General features: G+C 40.2%; 3 protein-coding genes across 16 annotated transcripts in view; 1 reads left to right on the forward strand and 2 right to left on the reverse strand.

Annotated features, from left to right (window-relative positions):
- The window catches only part of bag6l (BCL2 associated athanogene 6, like), a 47268-nt gene extending 45410 nt beyond the window's left edge, over positions 1-1858 (reverse strand). For 8 of the 11 annotated variants that reach the window (XM_023280115.3, XM_055017979.1, XM_055017974.1 and 5 more), the window contains exons 1-2: positions 1346-1858; positions 1138-1255 (exon numbers count right to left, since the gene is read on the reverse strand). In XM_023280115.3, the coding sequence (XP_023135883.2) occupies positions 1138-1255; positions 1346-1426 (199 nt within the window). In that variant the 5' untranslated portion in view covers positions 1427-1858. Of the gene's footprint in view, positions 1-1137; positions 1286-1345 lie in introns of all 11 variants that reach the window. The other 3 variants (XM_055017973.1, XM_055017977.1, XM_055017976.1) reach the window with 3 other exon arrangements.
- Positions 1859-2012: 154 nt separating this feature from the next.
- si:ch211-152p11.4 (regulator of G-protein signaling 8) lies at positions 2013-13114 on the forward strand. The gene is made up of 6 exons (XM_023280118.3): positions 2013-2591; positions 3575-4092; positions 5447-5496; positions 5786-5919; positions 9935-10101; positions 12612-13114. The coding sequence occupies exons 2-6, from the start codon at positions 3580-3582 to the stop codon at positions 12780-12782; spliced, it is 1035 nt and encodes a 344-aa protein (XP_023135886.1). The 5' UTR covers positions 2013-2591; positions 3575-3579; the 3' UTR covers positions 12783-13114.
- A 4154-nt stretch (positions 13115-17268) lies between these two features.
- atat1 (alpha tubulin acetyltransferase 1) overlaps positions 17269-22286 on the reverse strand; it is a 30569-nt gene continuing 25551 nt past the window's right edge. For 3 of the 4 annotated variants that reach the window (XR_004848181.2, XM_023280132.3, XM_023280131.3), the window contains one exon: positions 19705-22165. Coding sequence is in view for 3 of the 4 variants with exons in the window: in XM_023280132.3 (XP_023135900.2) it covers positions 22095-22165 (71 nt within the window). In the remaining variant the exon portion in view is untranslated. Of the gene's footprint in view, positions 19421-19626; positions 19666-19704; positions 22166-22286 lie in introns of those variants that run through there. The other variant, XM_055017983.1, reaches the window with a different exon arrangement.

The raw sequence follows: 22286 nt of genomic DNA on the forward strand, positions 1-22286 counted from the left end.
CAGAGCAAGCCAAAAGGCGACAGCGGCAAGGAAGACACCCTTTTAACAGGGGAAAAAAAACCTCGAGCAGAACCCGGCTCTAATGTGGGGGGACCCATCTGCCTGCTGACCAATGTAAACAGTCATGAAAATAAAGGAAAAACCTTCTCCCATAAGCTGACTATTGACTTGTCAATATGCATTTTAGCAAATTGCAGTCTTTTTTATGAGTTGCTTTCAATAGTGATGTGCTCCTCAGTCATCTTCCATTAAGTCCACTTTGGCTCAAACAGCGACAGATGGTGCGATCTGACACTGATGTTCACCTCTAATCTCTTTGGAAGTTGTGCTGGGCTGTTTGATTACCCTTCATGTATTCCTTGTCTAACAGTTTGTCATCAATTTTCCTCTTGCGGCCACGTCAAGGGAGGTTGGCTACAGTCCCGTGGACCTTAAACTTCTGAATAATATGTGCCACTGTAGTCACAGGAACATCAGGCTGCTTGGAGATGGTCTTATTGCCCTTACCTTTAACATGCTTCTCTTTATTTTTTTTTTTATCATCTCCTGAGACAACTCTCTCCTTAGCTTTATGTGGTCAGTGTTGTACATACCATGACACCAAACAGTGCAGTGACTACTTTTTACTCTTTAAATAGGCAGACTGTCTAATTACAAGCTTGAAGACTTGTAATGCTGATTATAGGAGACACCTTAGTTTAACATGTCCCTATGGTCAAATTATTTTCAATCTTTTCTAGGGGTACCATCATTTTTGTCCAGGCCAGTTTCATTAGTTTTTTTTTTTTTTTTTAATGATTCTGCTGAACCACAATTCATTAGTTAATTTTCAGTATAGTTTTATTTATTATTTCTTTACAAGTTATTTTAGTGACCAGTGAGTATCAGCGATTAGCACCAGGGCCGCAAGACTCCTATGTGCTCATATGCAATTGTCTGCCGCTTCTGAGGAATTATCATATTTTAATCAGTAAGACAGCAGTTGCTTATATAAACTAGCTCAGGGGCAAGAATCCATAAAAGAAATTTCACAAAAAATATCACTGTGTATCCCAAATGATGCTGCTCCACTATGTGTACTGTAGCCCTCTGTGTGTGTGAATAATATACTCCAGGTTACCAGGTGTCTTTACTCACTGTATTCAGTCAGCGTTCTGTCATCTTGCAGCACTCTGCCCTGATAGATGAGCCTCTGCTTGTGTACTGGAATGTCCACGGAGGATGCTATGTGCTCCTTAAACTGCTTCACTGTCAGCTGAGGGACACACATACACACAAGCTGTCACTGAGAAGGGAGGAGAAGAAGAGAGCCTAAGTAGTCACTGTTTGCATCTGGGAGTATTACCTCACTCCCGACCTTGTAGATCCTGCTCTGTGAGTCCAGAGTCTTCACTGTTACTTCAATCACACTGCTCGACTCAGTCATAATTCTGAATGTCCGAAATAATTATAGCGCATTTAATGTTTAATAGTGTGCATTGATACTTGGCTATAGTATTTGAAGCAGGAAAGGAACCAATCTGCAGCCATTTTACAAACTATTAATCTCTATCCGTCATCAAACTAATGATTGTGGTGAATAATTAGGCTGCAGCTAGACACGGAAAGCCCCACTGCCTTGTTGTTGTTATTAGCTTGTTAGCCAGCTAGCTCATGTTAGCTAATCACAATTACCGAGAGGGAAACAGTCCAATTTCGCTAATCTTTCCTGGGAAGACCGTTGTCAGCCTTTAGTGGAAACCCGGTTGGACGGCTTGCCTTTGAGCTAAAATCTGCTGAACTGCATCTTTAAATAAGAAATTGGTACTTTGAGTGTCAGCGCATTCAGGTTGATCCCTTAGCTAACTGGCACGGCAATAGACGCAACATTGTAGGACCCCAATGACGTACCACGAAAGCGTCTATTTCGTGCCTGAGCGCCTTTTCATTCCTCTCATTTTGCTGGTATGCAGTGTGTCGAAAAACTATTCAGTTTAACACATGCTAATTATGTCTAATTTCATCTAAGCATCGTGTGACATACCTAGAAAATTCTTGTTTAGTACTAGTAGTAGTATTAGAAAACGCCGTTGTAGTTGTAGAATTTGTTGTTGGGACTCTTGATGGCGGAATTTGATAGTAATGCTTGTATAAAGTCTTTTCTGTACATAGACGGACTAGATGCTCTTCTCTCAGGCAAACTGTAGAAAGTATCAGTGAGTTTCGCATGTGTGCGCGTGATTAAGAAGTAGGCTAGTTGTGTGGCGGACAAGTTGAGGCAGAGGTGAAGGTGTGGCAGAAGTCATGAGGAGGAGCCCCGTGTGTGCCATTGAAATGTCACGAGAAGGAACTAGAACATTTTCCTGACGGCTGTCCTCCTGCCGCGAGTATTTTTCCTGAGTGTCAGCGAGAGTTGACGGAGGAGGCAGACCTCACTGAACTAAGAACAGATCTGGAGCTAGCAACAGTTGGTCAGATTTCACTGTCTTTTGGTTACCTGAAATCTGCATTGCTGGGTCCGGAACCCTCAGTCCATGGATATTTTGCCTTTACAATCTGGATTCACCTAACAAACTACCATGGAGTAAGCTTAACAACTACTGAACGAACAGGTAAGCACGCACTGGCGTCCTGTAGTCACAGAGCGCTGGCACTCTGGACACCTTAATGAATCCAAATGTCAGGCCAAGTGCTACTTTTCCAAGAGCTGTGCCGAGCAAAGGTCTGTGAGGGTTGGAAATCATGAGCAAGTAAAACGGCACAGTGGCAATTCTTCATTGTAAGCTGACAGTTTTACTGAGAAGTCCGGTGAAAAGTGACATGTACCGTCTCTTCTTTAAGTTATTTTTCACTCCGTATTTATGGAAGCCTAATTCCACCAGGAAGACAGAGCAACTATTAGTAATGACAAAAATTAAGATACAAACATTCGAATAAAATACAGTGCAAAGGTTGTTGAGTTTTAAATGCAATATTAAGAGCCTCAAAATTGTGACTTGAGAAGTGGCATGAGAAATGTGTGATGATACAATAGATCTGTTTTAACCAAGCCTAAAGCATGACAAAGAAGTGAAAATGTAATCTATTATTTCTGAACAGAAATGGGCTTTCCTAGCTTTTGGATACGAACATGTTTTCTAAGTTTTGAATGAGAGGAAAGTCATTGCTTATCAAGATCTGTCTGGAGAAAGTAATAGATTAAAGGGTAATATGTGTTTGTGTATGCTTGTGATACCACTTGTTGGTATAGAATATTTAAATTATATCCCTTGAAATGCCTAAACTTCTTAAATTAAGGTAAGATTCTTGTAAAATTTCTGTTCATATGTATAAAATTGAGCGAAGTTAAAATGCATTTATAAACAACTAGAATTGTTAATATGAAATTGTCTACCTAAACATTTTTTAAATGATTTTCCAATTATATGACCTCTCCTAACCCCAGTCTTCTCTGCTTTTCTATTCAGGCTGTGCTTCACGGCAGCCCTGATCTCTGCTTTAAACTTCTTTACCTCATTACTGGCCTTTGACTGTCTTGTCTTTTGCTTTTTTACAGTACTGTCTTTCCCAACCTTTTCTATTATTTTTGGTACAGCTACCATGCGTAGATTCAGCTCTGAGGGCTCCCTCCTGGATCTTGACTTCCTTCCATGGAGGAGGGTGGCAATCAAGAACCCAGATTATGGAAGAAACCTGGAGTCTGGCACCTACACCCCTCATGTGGAGGACAGTGAGCTGGATGGGATTGTACCTGGTGTGGCTCCCACTATCCAGGAGCCCAGTGCAAGTCCCAGCCAGGTGGGGAGGAATGAGCTGACAAAGGAGCACAGCATCAGTGTGGAGAACCTGAGCGAGCTGGAGAAACTAGACAAGAGTCACCTTAGAGTTGGTGTCATCAAAGAAGGCTGCAGGGCCTACAGTGACAGTCAGCTGGCACCAGCCGCCCAGGGCAGCACTGAGAACATGGAGAGAGATGACCTGCCTCCCCCATCTCCTTCATCCATTTCCAGCCCTTTCTCCTTTAAATCCCAGCACGCACACCTGCATAGAGCCAAACTGTCAGCTGCCAAACTGTCAGCTGCTAAACTGCACCTCAGGAGCCTGTTTGGACAGGTGGGAAGCAATTAAGTTTCAGTCTCCACTGTAAATAAGCATATAAGCAGGTTTTTAAAAAACTCCTATCTCTAATTTTGATGATACATATTGAATGTTTGACAATTATTGCACTACTTTGGTATCTTCTACAGAGGTCCTAGACTTTTGAGCCTTCCCAGCCTTTAGTTTTTACTTGACTTGAAGAGATTTAAAACCTGTTTGAGGGATGTGATGATTTAGGTCAAACAATGATTTAAAGTGTCTCCATTGCTCTACTCAATTTACAGTGATAACTTGGACTAAAAGCAGATATTGTATTCTAAAATATTGCGATATAGACATTGAAATATTACCACATAGTTAACTATTTACACATTCAGCAGACACAGAGCAACATCAGCATTTATTTGAAGTCATGTTTCTGAACTAAAAACTGCTGCCTGCTGCAGATGATACCAGTGAGAATTCTTTATGTATGCATGACTACAAGCAGCATGTTCCACATTCCTAACAAGAAAAGCACTCAGAGAGTGCAGTACTCCGACAAGGCTGCTCAGTCTTTGTATCATTTCCAATGGATTCAATATTTAATAAAAAATTACCTTGTGCTGAGCACAGGTGTGTGTTATGCATGTGTACATTATATACAGGTACCAAATCACCTTACCTAAATATGTAGCAGGTGGCAGGAATTGATAGGACTCGGAAACACCCCTACAATTTAATCAATTGTTCCTTGTATCCTTAACAAATCCGTGGATCCAGACTATAAGCCACATCACTGACAAAATCTAATGAGGTGGTCCATGTGTCATTTCTGACCTTCCCTGAAAATTTAACCTAAACCCATTATTCTGTTTTTGAGTAATGTTGTGCACAGATAAATAGACAAACATACGCCATTCGTCACTCCCCTGCGTTCCTTGACGGAGTAATAATTCTTTAAGGATTTGATCTGTTGTTTATGTGAAACGCTGATTATAAATACTTTAATCGAAGTGGTTTAACATAACTCAACCATAATGTTTAACATTTTAACACACGCAGACATGATTTCCTGAAAATGGATGAATGGGCAGACTGATTGACCTATTATTGATCCAGCAGTGGGGAAATTTTCAATGTCACAGCAGGAGATGGGGAGTGGGGGGGACAGTACAAAGAAAAAAGCAGCATACAATGCACACAGTGTGCATATATAAATAGTCACTTTCTCCTTAGAGAAGAAATATAAATGTTTGTAATGTTTTATAGTTAATGTTTTAAACAAAGCGAAGCCTGGAACAATTTTTATTGAGTGCTGTTCTTCCATTTCATAAAGGGGAATAAGAGAAAAATTTCTGCTGAAAATCATTTGCCGTTTCTGTTTTAGAGTCCTCATTCCTCAAATTCCAACCTGTTTAATGCAGAACAGAAAGACAGGTAAGAATTGTTTTTTGTTGGTAATTGTTGCTAATTGATTGATGGTGTTGTCTCATAAAATAATACACATACTCACTGTTGTTGGACAGACACAAAGATGTCTTAAGTTTCAATCCATGATTGTGAAGGTAAGCCAATAATGTGAAATCTTGTCCTCATAAGACTTCTGTGAAGCTACACTTGGTTTTGAGGTGTGTTTTGATGACAGCAGTATCTTTAGGTATGATCTGTCCTCACTGATATATGCTTCGTCTCTCTCTCTCTCTCCTTGTCTGTTCTTCTACCACAGAGCTACAGACAGAAAATCTCGCTTGCTCTTCATGCGTCAGTGGAGTCAGGTGGGGCACAGTAAGAAAAGGAAGATCAGTCGAGATGAGCTGGAAAAGTGGGCCGAGTCTTTGAATGCCCTGCTAGCCAGTCAAAGTAAGTCCTGCTCTGTTCTGAAGTTGGAGCTTATGCTGAATTGGTGCTGAAAAAGCATGGAAATGACAAGAGTTCCCATTGGAAAGAGAAGTGAGAGAAATGACTGAACTTTTATACTAGAGCTTTATTTATGGTCCAGTGGATGAATCCCAATATGTTACTGAGCCCTTTCTTCTACTGCCACTGCCATTGCAAATTTTTACTTTTGTACTGAAATATTGAAGTCCAATGAACAGATTACATTTACGATGTAAAGTGCCTTGAGATGACATATGTTGTGAACGGGTGCTATATCAATAACTTTGAATTGAACTGAATTGAATAGATTTGCTTTGTGTTGCCATGAAGTTTACAGACATGAGCCCAGAGGATGAGACTTTGTATATTGTTCTTTCCTCAGCCTTTTCCGGAGTCCATACATCAGGACAATCTTAAGTGTTTACTTTCTCAAAAAATGCTCAAAGGTTCTTTAATGGATCTGAGGTGCTGCAACATATAATGAGCATTATAGCCATAAGTGCAAAATATACTTAATTCATGTAAATTCATGTAAATCATGAGCTTATGCCATCTGTGGTGCAGCACTGGCATTGGTTTGTATCTCAGTATTTAAGGCCCTCATTGCTGAATCCAACCAAAACAGTAGCAAAATTAATTTGTGCATCTTAGTAAAGATGGTGGTGATGGAAGTTTGATGGCATTGTGACTGCCTGTGCGCTCAGTTGCAAACCAGACAACAAATTATTAGCTTATTCAAGCAAATTAATTTACATCATCTAGTCCTCACTCATGAGCCTTGTCAGGATAGTTTTCAATTGATCCGCAACATAACTCATGTATTAAGGGTCACAAAAGTTTCAGATGTACTCAGTACTGTGAACAAATCCACTGGTCATAGTGAATTCCATTCAATTTGATCTGTTTTGCCTTAATGTCTGGTGGTTATATGGCATTGTAAGCAGGTTTTAATGGCTGCTCTTTCAGTTTGTCGCCAGACTTCTAAGTTTCAAGTGACAAATTATCTGAGTGGTTAGGACCCACACCCCTAAGGCCCAAATGCCTTCAAGCAGCAAATCTGTGGAGCAACCAGCCCAGACCTTTACTGCATGTCATTCCATGCTTTCTTTGCCCACATTTCCTGTGTCACCAACATTCTGAAAGAAGTTTCAAAGCAGCAAAGATATGAGTCAACACTTCTAGCCAAACTTTCAGAACAGAATCAGAGCAAAAACAGGATAGAGAGATTGGTGTGTATTAGTTAAAGTGACGGGCTCAGTGTACAGGCAGCCATATAAACAACTGACCAGTGTGATCACGGGTTCAGCTAAATTTGGAGGAGAGTTGCATTTGAGATCAAGGATGATGATTCTTCCCCATTAAATGGTCAAATGAACTTTTGGCCAGGTTGTCTACAGTTCTGTGATATTAAATGAATGATGCAGAGGTTTGTTGCACTCTACAAGTGAGCATATGAATACACAGTGTGTATACACTGCCTGACCAAAAAAAAACTCACCACCTGGATTTAACTAAGCAAATAGGTAAGAGCCTCTCATTGAATAATTACTGCAGTGATGAATATGTTTCAGCTGGCAACAACTTATTTAACCCATTGTTTAAGAGAAGCTTCTCATTTCTTAAACAGCCAGGTCAGAAGACATATCCTGTGGTCATGGAAAGGATGTTAATCTGTTTCAGAAGGGTCAAATTATTGGCCTGCATCAAGCAAAGAAAACAATTAAGGAGATATCTGAAACTACAAAAAAACTGGATTAAGAACTGTCCAACGCATTTTAAAACCTTAATGATAGTGGTGAACCATTCCTCCAGGGAGAAATGTGGTCAGAGGAAAATCCTGGAGGATCATGACCGATGAGCACTTAAACATTTGGTGAAATCAAATTGTAAAAAAAACAACAGTACAACTTAGGGCTATGTTTAATAGTGAAAGTAAGAGCATTTCCACACGCGCAATGCAAAAGGAACTCAAAGGATTGGGACTAAACAGCTGTGTAGCTCTAAGAAAACCACTGATCAGTGAGGCTAATCAGGAAAAAAAGGCTTCAATTTGGTATGAAGCATAAAGATTCAACTGTGAAGCAATGAAGGAAGGTCATGTGATCTGATGAGTCCAGATTTACCCTGTTCCAAAGTGGCCAGGGTGTGGCTCTACACACCTACCTGAGCCCTTCTGGTTTGGAGAGATGATTGTGCAGTAAAAAGTAAAATCTGTTTCAAGTTCGTTCTTCCTGCTTTTATCCAAACTGACTTGTTTCTGGGGTGATATTGGCATCTGAGCTATCACTGCTCACTGTGTGTAGTGCAATAAAGCTAAAAGAGCAGCACTTGTCCTGACCCCGCTGTGAGTATTAAAGGAACAGACATCAAGACTAATATAAATCACTGCTGTAGCAGTGATTGTCTAAACATCTCTCCAGCTTGAGAATATTTAATCAGTCTAATATGGCAAGGATTAGGGTTGCAAAAGTGTGTGATTAGGAAACCTAGTAGTACCTGGCACTACCTGGTTGTAGATTCCTTAATTTCATCTCCGTTTCCTGTTAGTATTGTTTCTGTTGGTATATTCTAGCATTCTCTGGTATCTAATGACACAGTAATGTTCTCATCTATATCAACAAAAGCTGGACAGACCCTGATAATAAAAAAAAAATCCTAATAGCACAGACAGAACTCAAGGATATTTTGAATGTCCTGAAATGTTCATGATGAACACATGCCTCCAGGTATGAAGTTGTGAAACCAGGTCGTCCACCACCAACAACAACAATCATGGCGATGGAGCTGCAAGTGTACACAACAAAAGATGTGAATCTGGCAAGTCAGGAGTGACTTCATACGCGCATGGCTCAATACAGGAGACCACATTCTCAGGAGTGAAGAAAGCCATCTATGTCAAATTGGAACAATCATCTCTAAACAGAGGAGGGGGTTTGCAACACCACTTATCAAACACCTATAATATAGTGATAAAGTTTCTCCCCAGAAAGTTTCACCATCAGTAACGTCTTGAGTCACTCCTGACTTGGATTTTGGAATTCCCCATTTGTCAGAACTGAAGAAGCCTCTTGGATGAGAGGTGAAATGTCTTGAAGAACCTACAAAAATACCTTCTTTGCCAATCCCTATGACTAAATTATCAATTTTATTTCAATGTTTTATGGTTTTATGTTATTTGAAGTTATAGGGGATTTCTAGGGAATGTAACTCTTTGCTGTGATTGTACTATACAGAGCTGGCATCAGGACCTCAGCACTTTGTGACTTGGCATCCTCATCAGTGCCATGCTATTTTCTGTTATTTTGGTCTGTAAAATGATACTCAGAGGTGCATTTATAAACTAAATTAATTATAAGTGATTAAATTTATTATTTCTTTTTATTTGCACTTGATTCATTGCTACAATCAGTATGAACACCTTAGATAAATCATCGATCATCCTTGCAATTTGTTTAACAGTGACTGGTGCCCAGTCTTAGTTCTTTTTGCTATTGTAGCTTTCTAACTGCCAAAGCTGGAAAAGTGTGGGAGGTTTCTGAAGCCTTTTTATTATCTGGCAGGCACTTCAGTGGAAGCATACTGACTTTCAGTGCTAATACATCTCTTTGCCTTGTTAGCCATGCTATTTTTCAGGACTGACCTCAGCACTCTGTGACTTGGCATCCTCATCAGTGCCATGCTATTTTCTAGTGCTGTCCTCTGTAGCTGACATGTGTAAACTGTATCATACTGTACATGTAGTGTCAGTACTTTGAATCTTTATTTTGTACAAAGCGGTCAGACTAAAAACAAATCTAAAAGGAAGGCAGCTCGAGCAGAGATGTCTGCTGAGGTTTTAGAGTGAATGTGTGGATCTTGGATGTGTTTGGCATTTCCTTATTAGGCCTGAGGAATTGTTGTCAGTGTTCTGTGCCTGGGTGTCCTCTTCCTGTAACATGCGTAATCTAATATTACATGGTGAGGTAAGCCCCACTTATTTTCCTCCTATTCCTGTCAGCTGGTGCTTCAGTGTTTGGAGCATTCCTGCGCTCTGAGTTCAGCGAGGAGAATCTGCAGTTCTATCTGGCATGTGAGCAGTACAGACACTCATCCAACAACTTCAGCCTGCAGAGGAGGGCTAAAGACATCTGCGCTACTTTCATTCAACCAGGTTCACCCCGGGAGGTACACACCTACTTTTATCTTCACTCTCAGTGCTACAAAAAGTTAACAAGAAGTACCTCTTCTATGCTTCTTTTTTTCCCTTGCAGTGCACTGTCAATTGCTTTGTTGCTCAAAGTATCCCTGTGTTTTTAAGAAGCTTTTTTTGGTGGTTCAACTTTGACCTTACAGCATTCCATTAATAGCTGCGTTCTTGTGGTGCATTTTTCCACTAATAAGACTAGAAATGGGCCACAAAGAAATAACACCCCAATTACAAGAATTTCATATGTAAAATGGCTTTCACCAGGAGAGTCTGTTTTATATTGCAAAACAGTTTTAACCAGGCTAAAAACAGCGAGTTAGAGAAAATAGCAACATGTAACAGATACTAAATAGGACTAATTTGTCTTATGCAAGATTTGACTGTACATCAAGTAATGTATAATAGATAATAATGCACTAATTAACAAAATTAATGGCAAGTTCATCAAAAGGTCCAAATATCTAAAGGTCTAGTTTATTTCTGATTTTGTAAACCAATACAATTCTGTCCATACTTTACTAACAGTGAAATAAAATATCCCAACAGCTGTGACAGACCTCAACCTGAGGACAACAGCTATGTAACAAATGACATAAATGGAAGTTTTCCCCTTTTGTTGTTTTAAAACATTAAATCATGGACAATTGAATAAATTTAGCTTTTTGACAAGATTTATTTTTTAATGACTTTTTAAGTCAAAATGAAAACAGATTTCTACTAAGTAATGTCTAGAAAAAATACAAAATGTAAAATAAATGATTGCATAAGTATTCTCCCCTTCTAAAGCAACTTATGTAATTCAACACAGGTGTGGTGCTAAAAGTCACACAATTAGTGATGTGGAGGTTGTACTAGTGCAGTAAATATGTCTCAAATGATCATAACATGCAGACTTCTGTGGAAGGTCTGGTCACTGGTGAACCCCCACTTTTGGTTACAAATACACCACGAAGACAAAAGAACACACCAGGAAACTCAGTGTAAATCCATTATTGAGAAATGACACGATAGGTCTGCTTAGAGCAGGCCGTGCTCCAACATTGAGTGAGTATGCAAGAAAGAGATGAGAGAGAGAGGCCACCAAGATATCTATGACTCCTCTGAAGGAGATAAGCTTCAGGGACTGAGCTGGAAGTGAATGTTCACACAACTGTTATACTGGTTCTTCACATGTCAAACCTTTATGGGAGATGGCAAAGAGAAAGCCACTGTAGAAAAAAGTTCATATTTAATCCCTACTACAGTTTGCCAGAGGTCCTGTGAGAGACTCAGAAGTCATCTGGAGGAAGTTTCTTTGGTCTAATAGGACCAAGCTATACGCTGTATTTGGCTGTGCAAATAATGCACAAAATCACAAACACACCATCCCCACCATTTAGCATGGTAGTGAGAGTGTCATGGGGATGCTTCTTGGCAGCAAGCTGTGGAATTCTTGTGGAGGTAAAGAGTAAAATGAATGCAGCAAAGTAAATTATAGTCTGCAAGACTTTGGAGAGGACTTGTTTTTCAGTAAGACAGTGACCTGAAGCATACAGCCAAATCTACACAAAAATGGTTTAAAGACAACAAATGTATGTTCCTGAGTGACAGTCAGAGCCCAGACCTCAATCCAGCTGAGAATTTGTGGCTGGATTTGAAAACAGCTGCAGACTCACAAGCCTATGCAACCTGAACTTGAACAGTTTTGCAAAGAAGAATGGGCTAAAATGGCAGAGTCCAGATGTGCGTGACTGATTGAGACCTATTTACACTCGCTTAATGCTGTTAATATGGGCAAAGATGCATCGACTAAACACTGACATGAAGGCGGTGAATACTTATGCTTTCACTTATTTTACATTTTGTATTTCTCATGAATTGACATTACTTTGTAGAAACCTGTTTTCAATCTGACATGTCCAAAAAAGGCAAATTATAGTCACAGCTGGTCATTGTTGAAAAGGAACTAAAGCAGAAACTTCTGAGTCTTTTGTTGTCTTTTGTCAAGTGATTTCTGTAAAATTTTTAGCTCTTCCTTTGCAGTGTGTGTAAGATTTCATGCTCAGTGGGTGAGCATATATTGTACTGCAAGACAAATGTACTAATTTAATGACACAAAGCAGAAAACTCGCCACTGTCCACATCTTCCAGTATTACACTCTGAGCAAACAATGAATTAAAGTGTTGCATGCTCAGTGCAGGTCAATCATTTTTAAAATAGTTTTCTCATAGAGGACCTCTGGGTTTACTATATTGAACATGTAAGAAGTGTACTTTTCTTAATGACTAGAGAGTTGAATCTGAATATACCCGTGTAATTTTACAGTATTTTTTTTCATTTGCTGCATTATATTTTGCCCATATATACTTACCTAAAAACAGTTTCTAGTAGACTTTTAATTTTGTCCTACTGTTCATTTAAAATTTTCCAAATTGTAATAGTTTGCCTTTTTTCAAGTAATACTTGAATTGATCTGAGTGCTGTGGCATTGCTGTTGTCTTGATGTAGGTGAACCTGGATAGTAAGACCCGAGATCTAACCATCCAGCTGCTGCAGGCTCCCTCTCACACCTCTCTGTCCCATGCTCAGAAACGCATCTACTCACTTCTGGACACAGACTGTTACCCACGTTTCCTCCAATCCAACATTTACCTGTCCTTACTCAGAGAGGCAGACTAGCAGCCACGCCTGCACTCAGGAAGAAGAACCATGCTCAGTCGCTTCCAGGACTTGCAGGACTTCCTAAACATGGTAGATCATAAAGATCTACGACGTCTTGAAATGATGGAGCTGCTGTGTAGAAAATGTATGTTAAAATATATCTGAAACAGATGTTGATGTTAGCTGGCATTCCAACACTGTGTGTAGGAATGTAAGATTCAATATCAGTTTAATTATCATTACACAAAATTGTATGATGAAATTAGAAATGTAGTCATTTTGCGCTACTCAGGAAAATACAAACTAAAGAATAAATAATCAAGCAATAAAAATAATAGCTGTTATAATAACTGTTTTGGTGTTTAAGTGTGGGAGATGAATGCCTGAGGAAGGCAATGGCCAAAGTTGGTACAGCAGGGGTAACCAGACTGTGGCTGGGGTTGGTATTCTTTAGACTCTGAGCAAACACATTGTCTCTTTGACATCACTCATGCTCAGAAGATGGATCCTGATGATCTTCTGGGTGGTTTTACTCACCATTACAGAGCCTTCTTGTTTTAGGCTGTGCACATTCGATACCAGTTTGTAATATTTCCAGTTTGGATGCTGTTACTCTTTTGTAAACTTTAACTAGAAGTTGGCACTGGAAACACGTAACACACATTGGCATACATGCATGGTATGAGAAACATAGATGATTCATACAAAGTGATGCATAATTCAGACAGAGTGACTGGGGACAGAAAAAGCCAACAATGAAACGGACTCATAAGTTTACTGTTATGGTGTAAGGCTATGGTATTAAATATACTACATATATAGCTGGTAGTAAGATGCAAACAGTGTGTAGATGAGCATATCAAGTATAATAAGGGCGATGCAGGACAGATTGGTGGAAGTGGGCAACTGGAAGCAGTGTGCTGGAGGAAAGTCAGCAGCAGCGTCCCACAGTGGACATGATGGAGACTAAGCCAGTTGGTGGGACAGCAACCACAGTTCAGGAGCATCCAGCTTTCGGACCAGGGACACTCGGAGAAGGGACTCAAAGTGAATGCAATGCAATAATGGTATGGTAGTATAGGTAACATGAAAAGCACTCTGAGAATGCAGTACTACCAAGACTGTTTATTCCCTGACTTTGCGATGAACACCGGCGCGTGTTATGTATGTGTACATTATGTATAGATACCAAATCACCTGACCTAAATATGTAGCAGGCGGTGGGAGTTGATGGGATTCGTAACACCCCCACAATTTAATTAACTGTTCCTTGCATCATTTCAGATAAGCTGGCAGGTGGATTTGTAGTAGGATTGCAATCATGTGATCATCAGCAGGCAGCTGAGGTAGCGTTCACTTGTCATAGTTACAGTGACGCCGTGCCATTATCTTGACATCCCTGACAAATCCGTGGATCCAGACTACAAGCCGCATCACTGCCAAAATGTAATGAGGTGGTCCTTGTGTCATTTCTGACCTTCCCTGAAAATTTCATCCAAATCCGTTAGTCTGTTTTTGAGTCACATGCATAGACGGAAGGTCGTCACATCCCCCCGCTGCGTTCCTTGGCGGAGTAGTGAGGAAAGGGCTCATCGAGAGAGGACCCCTAGCAGCCTAGGTCTGTAGCAGCATAACTAGGAGCATAAGCAAGGGACGTCAGAGAAGTCAGTTGTGCCCCGTACATGCAGACTCCCACTGACCCCCTGAGGGTCACCCGAGTTAGTCCTAACTATAAGCTTTGTCAAAAGGAAAGTTTTAAGCCTGGTCTTAAAAATAGCGAGGGTGTCTGCCTCCCGAACCCAAACTATAGACACAGGTATGTATTTTAGCTTCCTTTTTACTAAAATCCATTATCATCTCATTGGTTTTGGTAAGGGCTGCACAGTGCCTCGGTGGTTAGCACTGTCGCCTTGCAGCTAGAAGATCCATGGTTCACGTCCCGGACCTGGGATCTTTCTATGTGGAGTTTGCATGTACTCCCTGTGCATGTGTGGGTTCTCACAGGGTTCTCCAGCTTCTTCCCACAGTCCAAAAACATGCTGAGGTTAGTTGGTAACTCTAAATTGTCCATAGGTCAATGTGAGAGTGCTTGGTTGTCTCTATATGTAGTCCTGTGATAGACTGGTGACCTGTCCATGGTGGCCCCTGCCTTTGCCCTAAGTCAGCTGGGATAGATTCCAGTCCCTCCACCCCACTTTGTTGTGGTGTGTGGAGACTGGAGATGGCATCCTCTGTGGTTGTACTGGTTTTGGATGCAGACTTTTACTGGCAAACCTAAAACATCAATCAAAGATAATACACGCCATGCACATGGTTACCAACATCATTTGCTGACACAGATTTTCTTCTTTAGACTCCATAAACAAGGGGCTTAAACACATATGACTTTTTCTCTACACAAAATGGACCAATGTGTGCTGCCTACTTTATTTAAGAGCAATTGAAGCAAGAGAGGAATGCTGGTAGAAAAGTGTTGATCATGTAACTTCATATATTTAATTGACCACTTGCACATACAGTCTCATTTGCTCACTTATCACTTGACAGCTGCACATTACAGCTCTAAAAAATTTTCATTTATTTACATGATAGTCAGCCATTAAGTCTGACACTGCCCCATATTAAGGAATACGTGGGAATTACTTTAGTTTTAAGCCAAATCAAACAAACAAGAACAACAAACAAAAAAAGCTCCTATATTCCTAAATTGTTTAACTGTCCCGCTATTTGGCCTCTTGTTGACTGCAGCAGCTGCCACATTTGGGCTTGAGAACGTGAAAAACATACACAAGGCAGTTTTTTCCTTTTACTTCACATGAGCTTTGAAACTATGCAGCTTGTGTTTAAATCTTTAAACCTTGTCCCTGTCTCCCATGTCTCAATGGTCCAGTAAACTTAGTCTGAGTTTCCAGTGTTGGCTGAAAGGAAAAACAAGTTCAGCAAGAATGAGCTCTTTGATGAAAATGTTAAAGTACTGTATTACTCTGGTGACAAGGGTGAGAAACCTGAATAAATTTACTCTGATGGGTAAAATTACTTCATTTTACCTGTCACAAGGAAGATGAGTTCAGTCTGAATCTGAATACTGTTAAGACACACAATGGATTCATACACTGACATAAGAAAACTCCTATAATGAATATATTCAGTAGAATTTCCTGGAATGATGGTCCTCATATTGAAACACCCTTATATAATTTGAAGATATCTTTTAAAACAACTAAATAATGTGTTTGGCAGAATTTGGGAGGTTTAGAGGAAACAAAATCCTGTTCAGGGGTCAGACAGAGATGGAGATCAGTGTTACACAGTGCAGCCTGAACAACCACTACTCATGCAGAGTTTGCCAGGGTAATGATTGAGATGAAGAGGCAGGGGAGCACCAGATGTGTTATGGACCAGCACAGTCAGCCTGTGATTGGTTTCTCAATTCAGATTCTTAATTAAACTTACTGTTGATACATTTTAAAGGGAAGTACATTGTGGTGTGTTCATTTCTTTGATTCAATGTTTTGTTGAACAGAAATGTATTCTACAATACCACAGTAGTTAGTTTAGGGTCCACATCAAGTACAGCAATCATGTTTACCTTCATTTTTCCCTTTTCTGCCCCTATCTGGTTGCGAATCACAGCTGCAGCAGATGATGAAAAGTAACATTCTTTATCCAAGCTATTTCCTCCAGCTCCTCACTGGGTGACCCTGAAGGGATTATGCAATCATCAGTCTAATAATTATGATACTAATAATGATATGACCATCAAATGCACATTAAATCTCCAATGAAGCTAGTAAATTACACTTAGAACTATCCGTTACCAAAAAGCTGTACCAAACTCAGGGCTCATATTGCCATTAGTATACTCCGTGCATGTCACTCATACAGCAGGGGTCAAGGTAGTCACTGTTCAGTGAACAGGTGACTAGAGAGAGACATAATTATAGATATGGATTCATAGTACAGCACAGTCAGGATCTGTATCAAGATGAAAGCACTGTATCACTGCCTGCTAAGTATCAGCATTACAGTGAATAACTGCCAAAGGAGGGCAGGGTGGTTCAACAGCTGGTTGAATCTTACTACAAAACATTACAGTATGCACTGCAAGTGCTCGTGATGGGGCTATGATAATGGAAAACAAGACTTTTTCATGACTTTCCATAAATCAAACGAGGAGCAAAAAATGTTACTCCTGCCTCATTTTTCAGTTTTTCTCTGCGATTCTCTCTGGGACTATTGGGATCATTTTTGAAACTATGCTGAATAAACATGGGTCTGCCATGAAGAGTGTGTATCCCTTGCTTGTTTCCTTCAAGAAAATGCTTTCTTCTGGTGGTTTCCACAGCTCCCAGCAGCCCTGTGCTCACCACTGTGTATATTTCAGTAAATCGGCAATGCATCAGTCCATCAGCTGATACACTGCAGCTCATTCAATCTGATTAAACAGAGCCTTTATCCACAATGGGCTGTCTAAGCAGGACTACCACAGTATTAACTTCCATACTGATGCAAAACACATTTTATTATTATATGATGATATAAACACACACAGTTACCGGACACAGTCAATGCAAAGTGTTGTGCATTTCCTCCTTTGATTCGGTTTGTTTGGTTATTACATAAGAACACCTGCAAATCCTAGATTCATTTCTTTTTTGTTTTTTTTTTCTACAAGATCTCCAATACAGATTCAACTCGAGGAAATGATCCCAGAAAGGATTATGGGTTTTTACACACAGATGTTGAAATCTGATAAGCAGCAGCTTCAAGCTTTAGAAGTCAGAGTACAGGGTCAGTTAATTTGGAATGCAAACAAAAACATTTTCTCACCTAACCAAATACTATGTTACCAGTTGAAACAGGTTATGGTTATGTCCCTCAGAAATGTGTGCCTTTACCCCAATATGCTGGAAGAGAATTTCTCCGCATAGCTGACAGCATTCATTGGCACTATGTTTTTGTGATACATGTAGGAGGTAACTCTGTGGCTGTCTACCAGTTAGGTTATGTTGAGAATACCACTTTTTGTTATGTCTGAATTGTTACTAACTAATCCAAATACCATGGGTGAGAACCTAAGCTACTTACCAGTCCCACAACTTTCATACCAACTAAACTTCATTTGTAACTAAGCAGAGGGCAATTAAACCTTCCCAGTCCAAAAAATGGAGCAAATATTCATATTCTGGGCAAAAATCTTAGTATGATTCAGTCACACCATATTATCAAAGGTGGGGTTAAAAAGTCAGCTGCATTCCCAGACTCTCTCCAACAACAGACAAATCATACAAATGGTTCAAGTACATTTATGTTGTTGCATTTAGCCAACATGATGAAAGCAGCTGAGTAAAGAACAGAAAAAAAAGACCTTTAAGGAATATTTCTGTTTTATCTTAACCTGGTGTGTTCTCCTGGGATATGCAGTATTTTTTTTCTTGGTATCATTGAACAAAAATTCTCTACTAACCTTCCAGCATGTTGTAATTTAGGCTTTATAAAAGCTATCCCACACTGAAAGACTTTGGCCAATTTTAAAGTTAAAGCACATGATTGTACAACAGTGGTTTGTGGTTTTGGCTCAATAAAAAGGTAAATTCTTAAGGGGGCTAATAATTTTGACACTGGTAGTTCTTGGTTTTTGTTAAATAATTTTGTTTCTGTGTGCAAAGTAAAATAATGTCAGCATCCAAAATAAAACTAGGATGTTCGGAAAAGCTGTTAAAATTTCCTTGATCTGTTTACCAGCACTTGGGATTTAAAAAAAAAAAAACAAAAAAAAAAAAAAAAAACTAAAATTTCATAGGGTGGCTAATAATTTTGTCATCAATTGCATTACACTTTTTTTTTTTAAAAAATAATTTGAGTTGTCTATCACTAAACATCTTTAAGGATGAAGAAAAAAATACTACAGGTCAAATACTTACTTGGAAAATTACTGAAATTGTTCCGAAACAGAGAGCTGGGGGGTCAGTGGAAGACAGCCGTGTTACTTGGAATGTGCTATGTCTTACAGCATGAATGTTTTAATGCCAAAAATGTTGCAATTTTGCAGTTCAGAGTGTGGGGTGCTGGGAAATGTAGTGTTTGTCTACATTCAGTCAGAAATAGGTACAGCTAGACAGCCTTAAAAAAATGTAATTGCAAAATGTAATTTTGCAACTGTGGGCCTCAGAGGGTTAAATGGATTGCAATATGGCAGTTATGGTGAATCTGGCGGTTTCACAAATAAGTGATAAAGCTGCCAGTGTGGAAAGGCTATCACATCTTAATGTGCTTATATTAACCCAATGTTCATTTTAGTACCACTTAGGTTTGGTCACCTGAGATGGTAGCAATATCTGGTGTGGCCCATGAACTAGTTATGAGTATTTCCAGGAAAAGAGCATTCTGACTGGGTGTTCTACAAGGCAAATATGAGTGCACGTTCCTTCAGATGGAAACAATTCATCATCAGAAAATGCTGCAGGAAAAATTGCTCATCAAAGATTTTTAACAACTCACTCACTGTCGCGCAACCTCAAAAAAGGAAACCAAGAGGCTCAAACAGTGACATGAAAGCAATAAAATAAGCAATAAAACAAGGGTCAGGATCAGTGAAGTGTATCCATAAAACTGTACTTGTGTCCAGAAACTGCTCCAAGCTTGCAGTTCTTCTCCTAGACAGATAAACAGTAAACTTCATTCTCCTTTGTACTGTAGAAGTTGCTTGGGTTGTGTAGTAGATTTATCTGCAAGCTGGTGATGAGAGGCTACAGGGACTGTTGCTAATAATTTAGTACTTTAAATGTTTGTTTTCAAGTCTGACAGAAATGAGCTGTTTGCAACAACTACTTTGCAAACAAAATGATGCATGTGGACTAACCTGTCACTCTTTTGTGGAACTTCTTGTTTTCCATAATCTCTACAAAAGAGGTAAAGAGTGCAAAGTTAGCATGACGTATAGAGATACAACAATCACTTTAATGGGATATACAGCAGGTTGAAATAAACCAGAATTATCCTACTTTTACACCTGAACAGTCACTGCAAGTGCTTGAGACTGTTAATATCTTAGTTTTGGAAAACCGTCTCATTTTGATTGGATGTCAAGCTTCAAGACTTTTCTGAAACCTGCCAGAGGACAGAGGTCAGGAGAGAGCAGAAAGAGAATAGAAAACCTGTTTTTTGCTCAGATCATGATGGATATTGATTGGTTGGTTTAATTCCTATGTGCCTCTCTTTGTCAACCTAACTAAGTCAACCTAACTGAAACCTTGCAAGCTTAACGCATTGGCTGTTCAAATGAGAAAAAGACACAACAAGGAGTGACAACAGCGATGGCAGAAATTTAGTCAACCATTTTTGACAGAACAAAATCTGCTGTTTAGACCCAAGTTTCTAAGTGGTTTAGAGGCTGCTGGTTATCCGATGGCTACTGAAGTGAAGCAGCTCCATATTTGGCTAGCGCCAGTTTGGTCAACCAGATAAGACGAACAGATGGACATTTGACACCAGCCAAGACAGATATTACAATACCCCTCTTTTAAACCAGAAAAACTGGAAGCACCTTCAAACCTCCAAACAGAATTTGGGAACTGAATTTAGCTCTGAGCATTAAGAGTTCTCAGCACTTCATCAAGAAATCCCTATATCAATGCAAATGAGGAAGATCATGGTGCTTCAACACTTTAAGCACTGAAACACTCAAAGCAGTTTTTTTTGCAGCAGACTTATGGGTTCTGAAAAGTGTCTTGAGATAATCTGAATTGTAATTGGCACTATATAAATAAAATTGAATTGAATATCTAAATGTTGGTAATCAGCTGGCTCCTGATCACCAAGGTCAGGTGCTCCTGTATTCCTTTTTCTTTTCTTGAGAGACTGGCTCTCCGGCACATCAAAGACTGTCTCCCCCCCACACTCGACTCCCACCAGTTCGCATACCGAGCGAACAGATCCACAGAGGACGCCATCGCCATAGCTCTGCACGCTGTGCTGACCCACCTGGAACAACCGCAGAACTATGCCAGGATGCTCTTTGTGGATTACAGCTCGGCTTTCAACACAATCATACCAGACATCCTGATAAACAAACTGGACACCCTGGGCCTCCCCCCTCTCACATGCAGCTGGATTAAGGACTTTTTAACCAACAGACCCAAGTCTGTGAGACTTGGCCCCCACCTTTCCTCCACCCGCAGACTGAGCACCGGTACACCACAGGGCTATGTGCTGAGCCCCCTCCTGTACTGTCTCTACACCTATGACTGCAGACCAACCCACAGAAACAACATCATCGTCAAATTTGCTGATGACACCACAGTGGTTGGTCTGATCTCAAAGGGAGACGAGACAGCCTACAGAGAGGAGATCCAGAAACTCACAACCTGGTGTTCAGAAAACAACCTGACACTAAACACCTCAAAGACAAAGGAGATCATCATGGACTTCAGGAGGAACAGAACTGACCCCCCCCTCTACATTAATGGCGAGTGCGTGCTGAGAGAGTCCACACATTCAGGTTCCTGGGAGTCCAGATCTCTGATGACCTCTCCTGGACAGACAACATCATGGCTGTCATAAAGAAGGCTCAGCAATGGCTACACTTCCTGAGAGTCCTCTGGAAGAACAACCTGGACAGGAAGCTGCTGCTGGCCTTCTACCGCTCATCTATAGAGAACCTGCTGATGTACTGTGTTTCCACCTGGTACGGGAGCTGCACTGAGGCAGACAGAGCAAGGCTTCAGAGGACAGTCAAAGCAGCACAGAGGATTGTTGGCTGTCCTCTCCCCTCCCTCATGGACTCCTCCCAGTGCCTCAGCAGAGCTCAGAACATCATCAAGGACAGTTCACATCCCCGTTCTCAGCTCAGCAGATGTATTAAAGCAAAGACGAACAGACTAAAAAAACAGCTTCTTTCCGAGAGCCATCACCACCCTGAACTCTCATGTCTCATGTCTTACGCCCAGCCAAAAATACAGTGCGAAATGTGCAATATACACCATTGCCGCATTCACTCCTTTTATATTCACTGTTATTTATACTGTATACCTGTAAATAGACTGTTTGCACTATCTTTAAGATTTCTTTGCACTGAAAAGGAGAAGCTCACCAATCTCGTTATACACTGTACAATGACAATAAAGCATATTCTATTCTATTCTACCTACTGAGCTGTACGGCAGTTTATTTCTACAGTCCACGACCAGCCTTGTATCACTCTGTCACTCTCCTCCTCCAGCTGAGGTCTCTGGTTGCCTCCTGCTGGACGTTGCAGACTGTCTAACACCTCAATCTCCTCTTCAACACCACAGGCTTCAGAATCTGTATCCATATGCATCTCTCTGCAGTCTATGGAAGTTCAGCTGCTGATGCCATCCTTCTTGGATGCACAGAGACGTGAAAGTGAGAGAGGCTGGTACCTGTGTAAGCAGTATGACAGTACAGGGACAGAGGATTGAAGAGTGAATAATGAAGGTAGAGACAAACATTTGAATCAAGAATTTATTCTAATAAGTTTATGTGTAGACATATGTGACTGAA

This window comes from Amphiprion ocellaris, chromosome 15 (genome assembly GCF_022539595.1).
Source record: "Amphiprion ocellaris isolate individual 3 ecotype Okinawa chromosome 15, ASM2253959v1, whole genome shotgun sequence".
NCBI lineage: Eukaryota > Metazoa > Chordata > Actinopteri > Pomacentridae > Amphiprion > Amphiprion ocellaris.

What these genes read in the sequence shown, in the direction of transcription:
- si:ch211-152p11.4 (XM_023280118.3), top strand. Translation starts at nt 3,580, where the DNA reads ATGCGTAGATTCAGCTCTGAGGGCTCCCTCCTGGATCTTGACTTCCTT. An exon ending in TCAGGAGCCTGTTTGGACAG is followed by an intron (nt 4,093 to 5,446) that starts GTGGGAAGCAAT and finishes TTTCTGTTTTAG; the next exon opens with AGTCCTCATTCCTCAAATTC. An exon ending in AATGCAGAACAGAAAGACAG is followed by an intron (nt 5,497 to 5,785) that starts GTAAGAATTGTT and finishes CTTCTACCACAG; the next exon opens with AGCTACAGACAGAAAATCTC.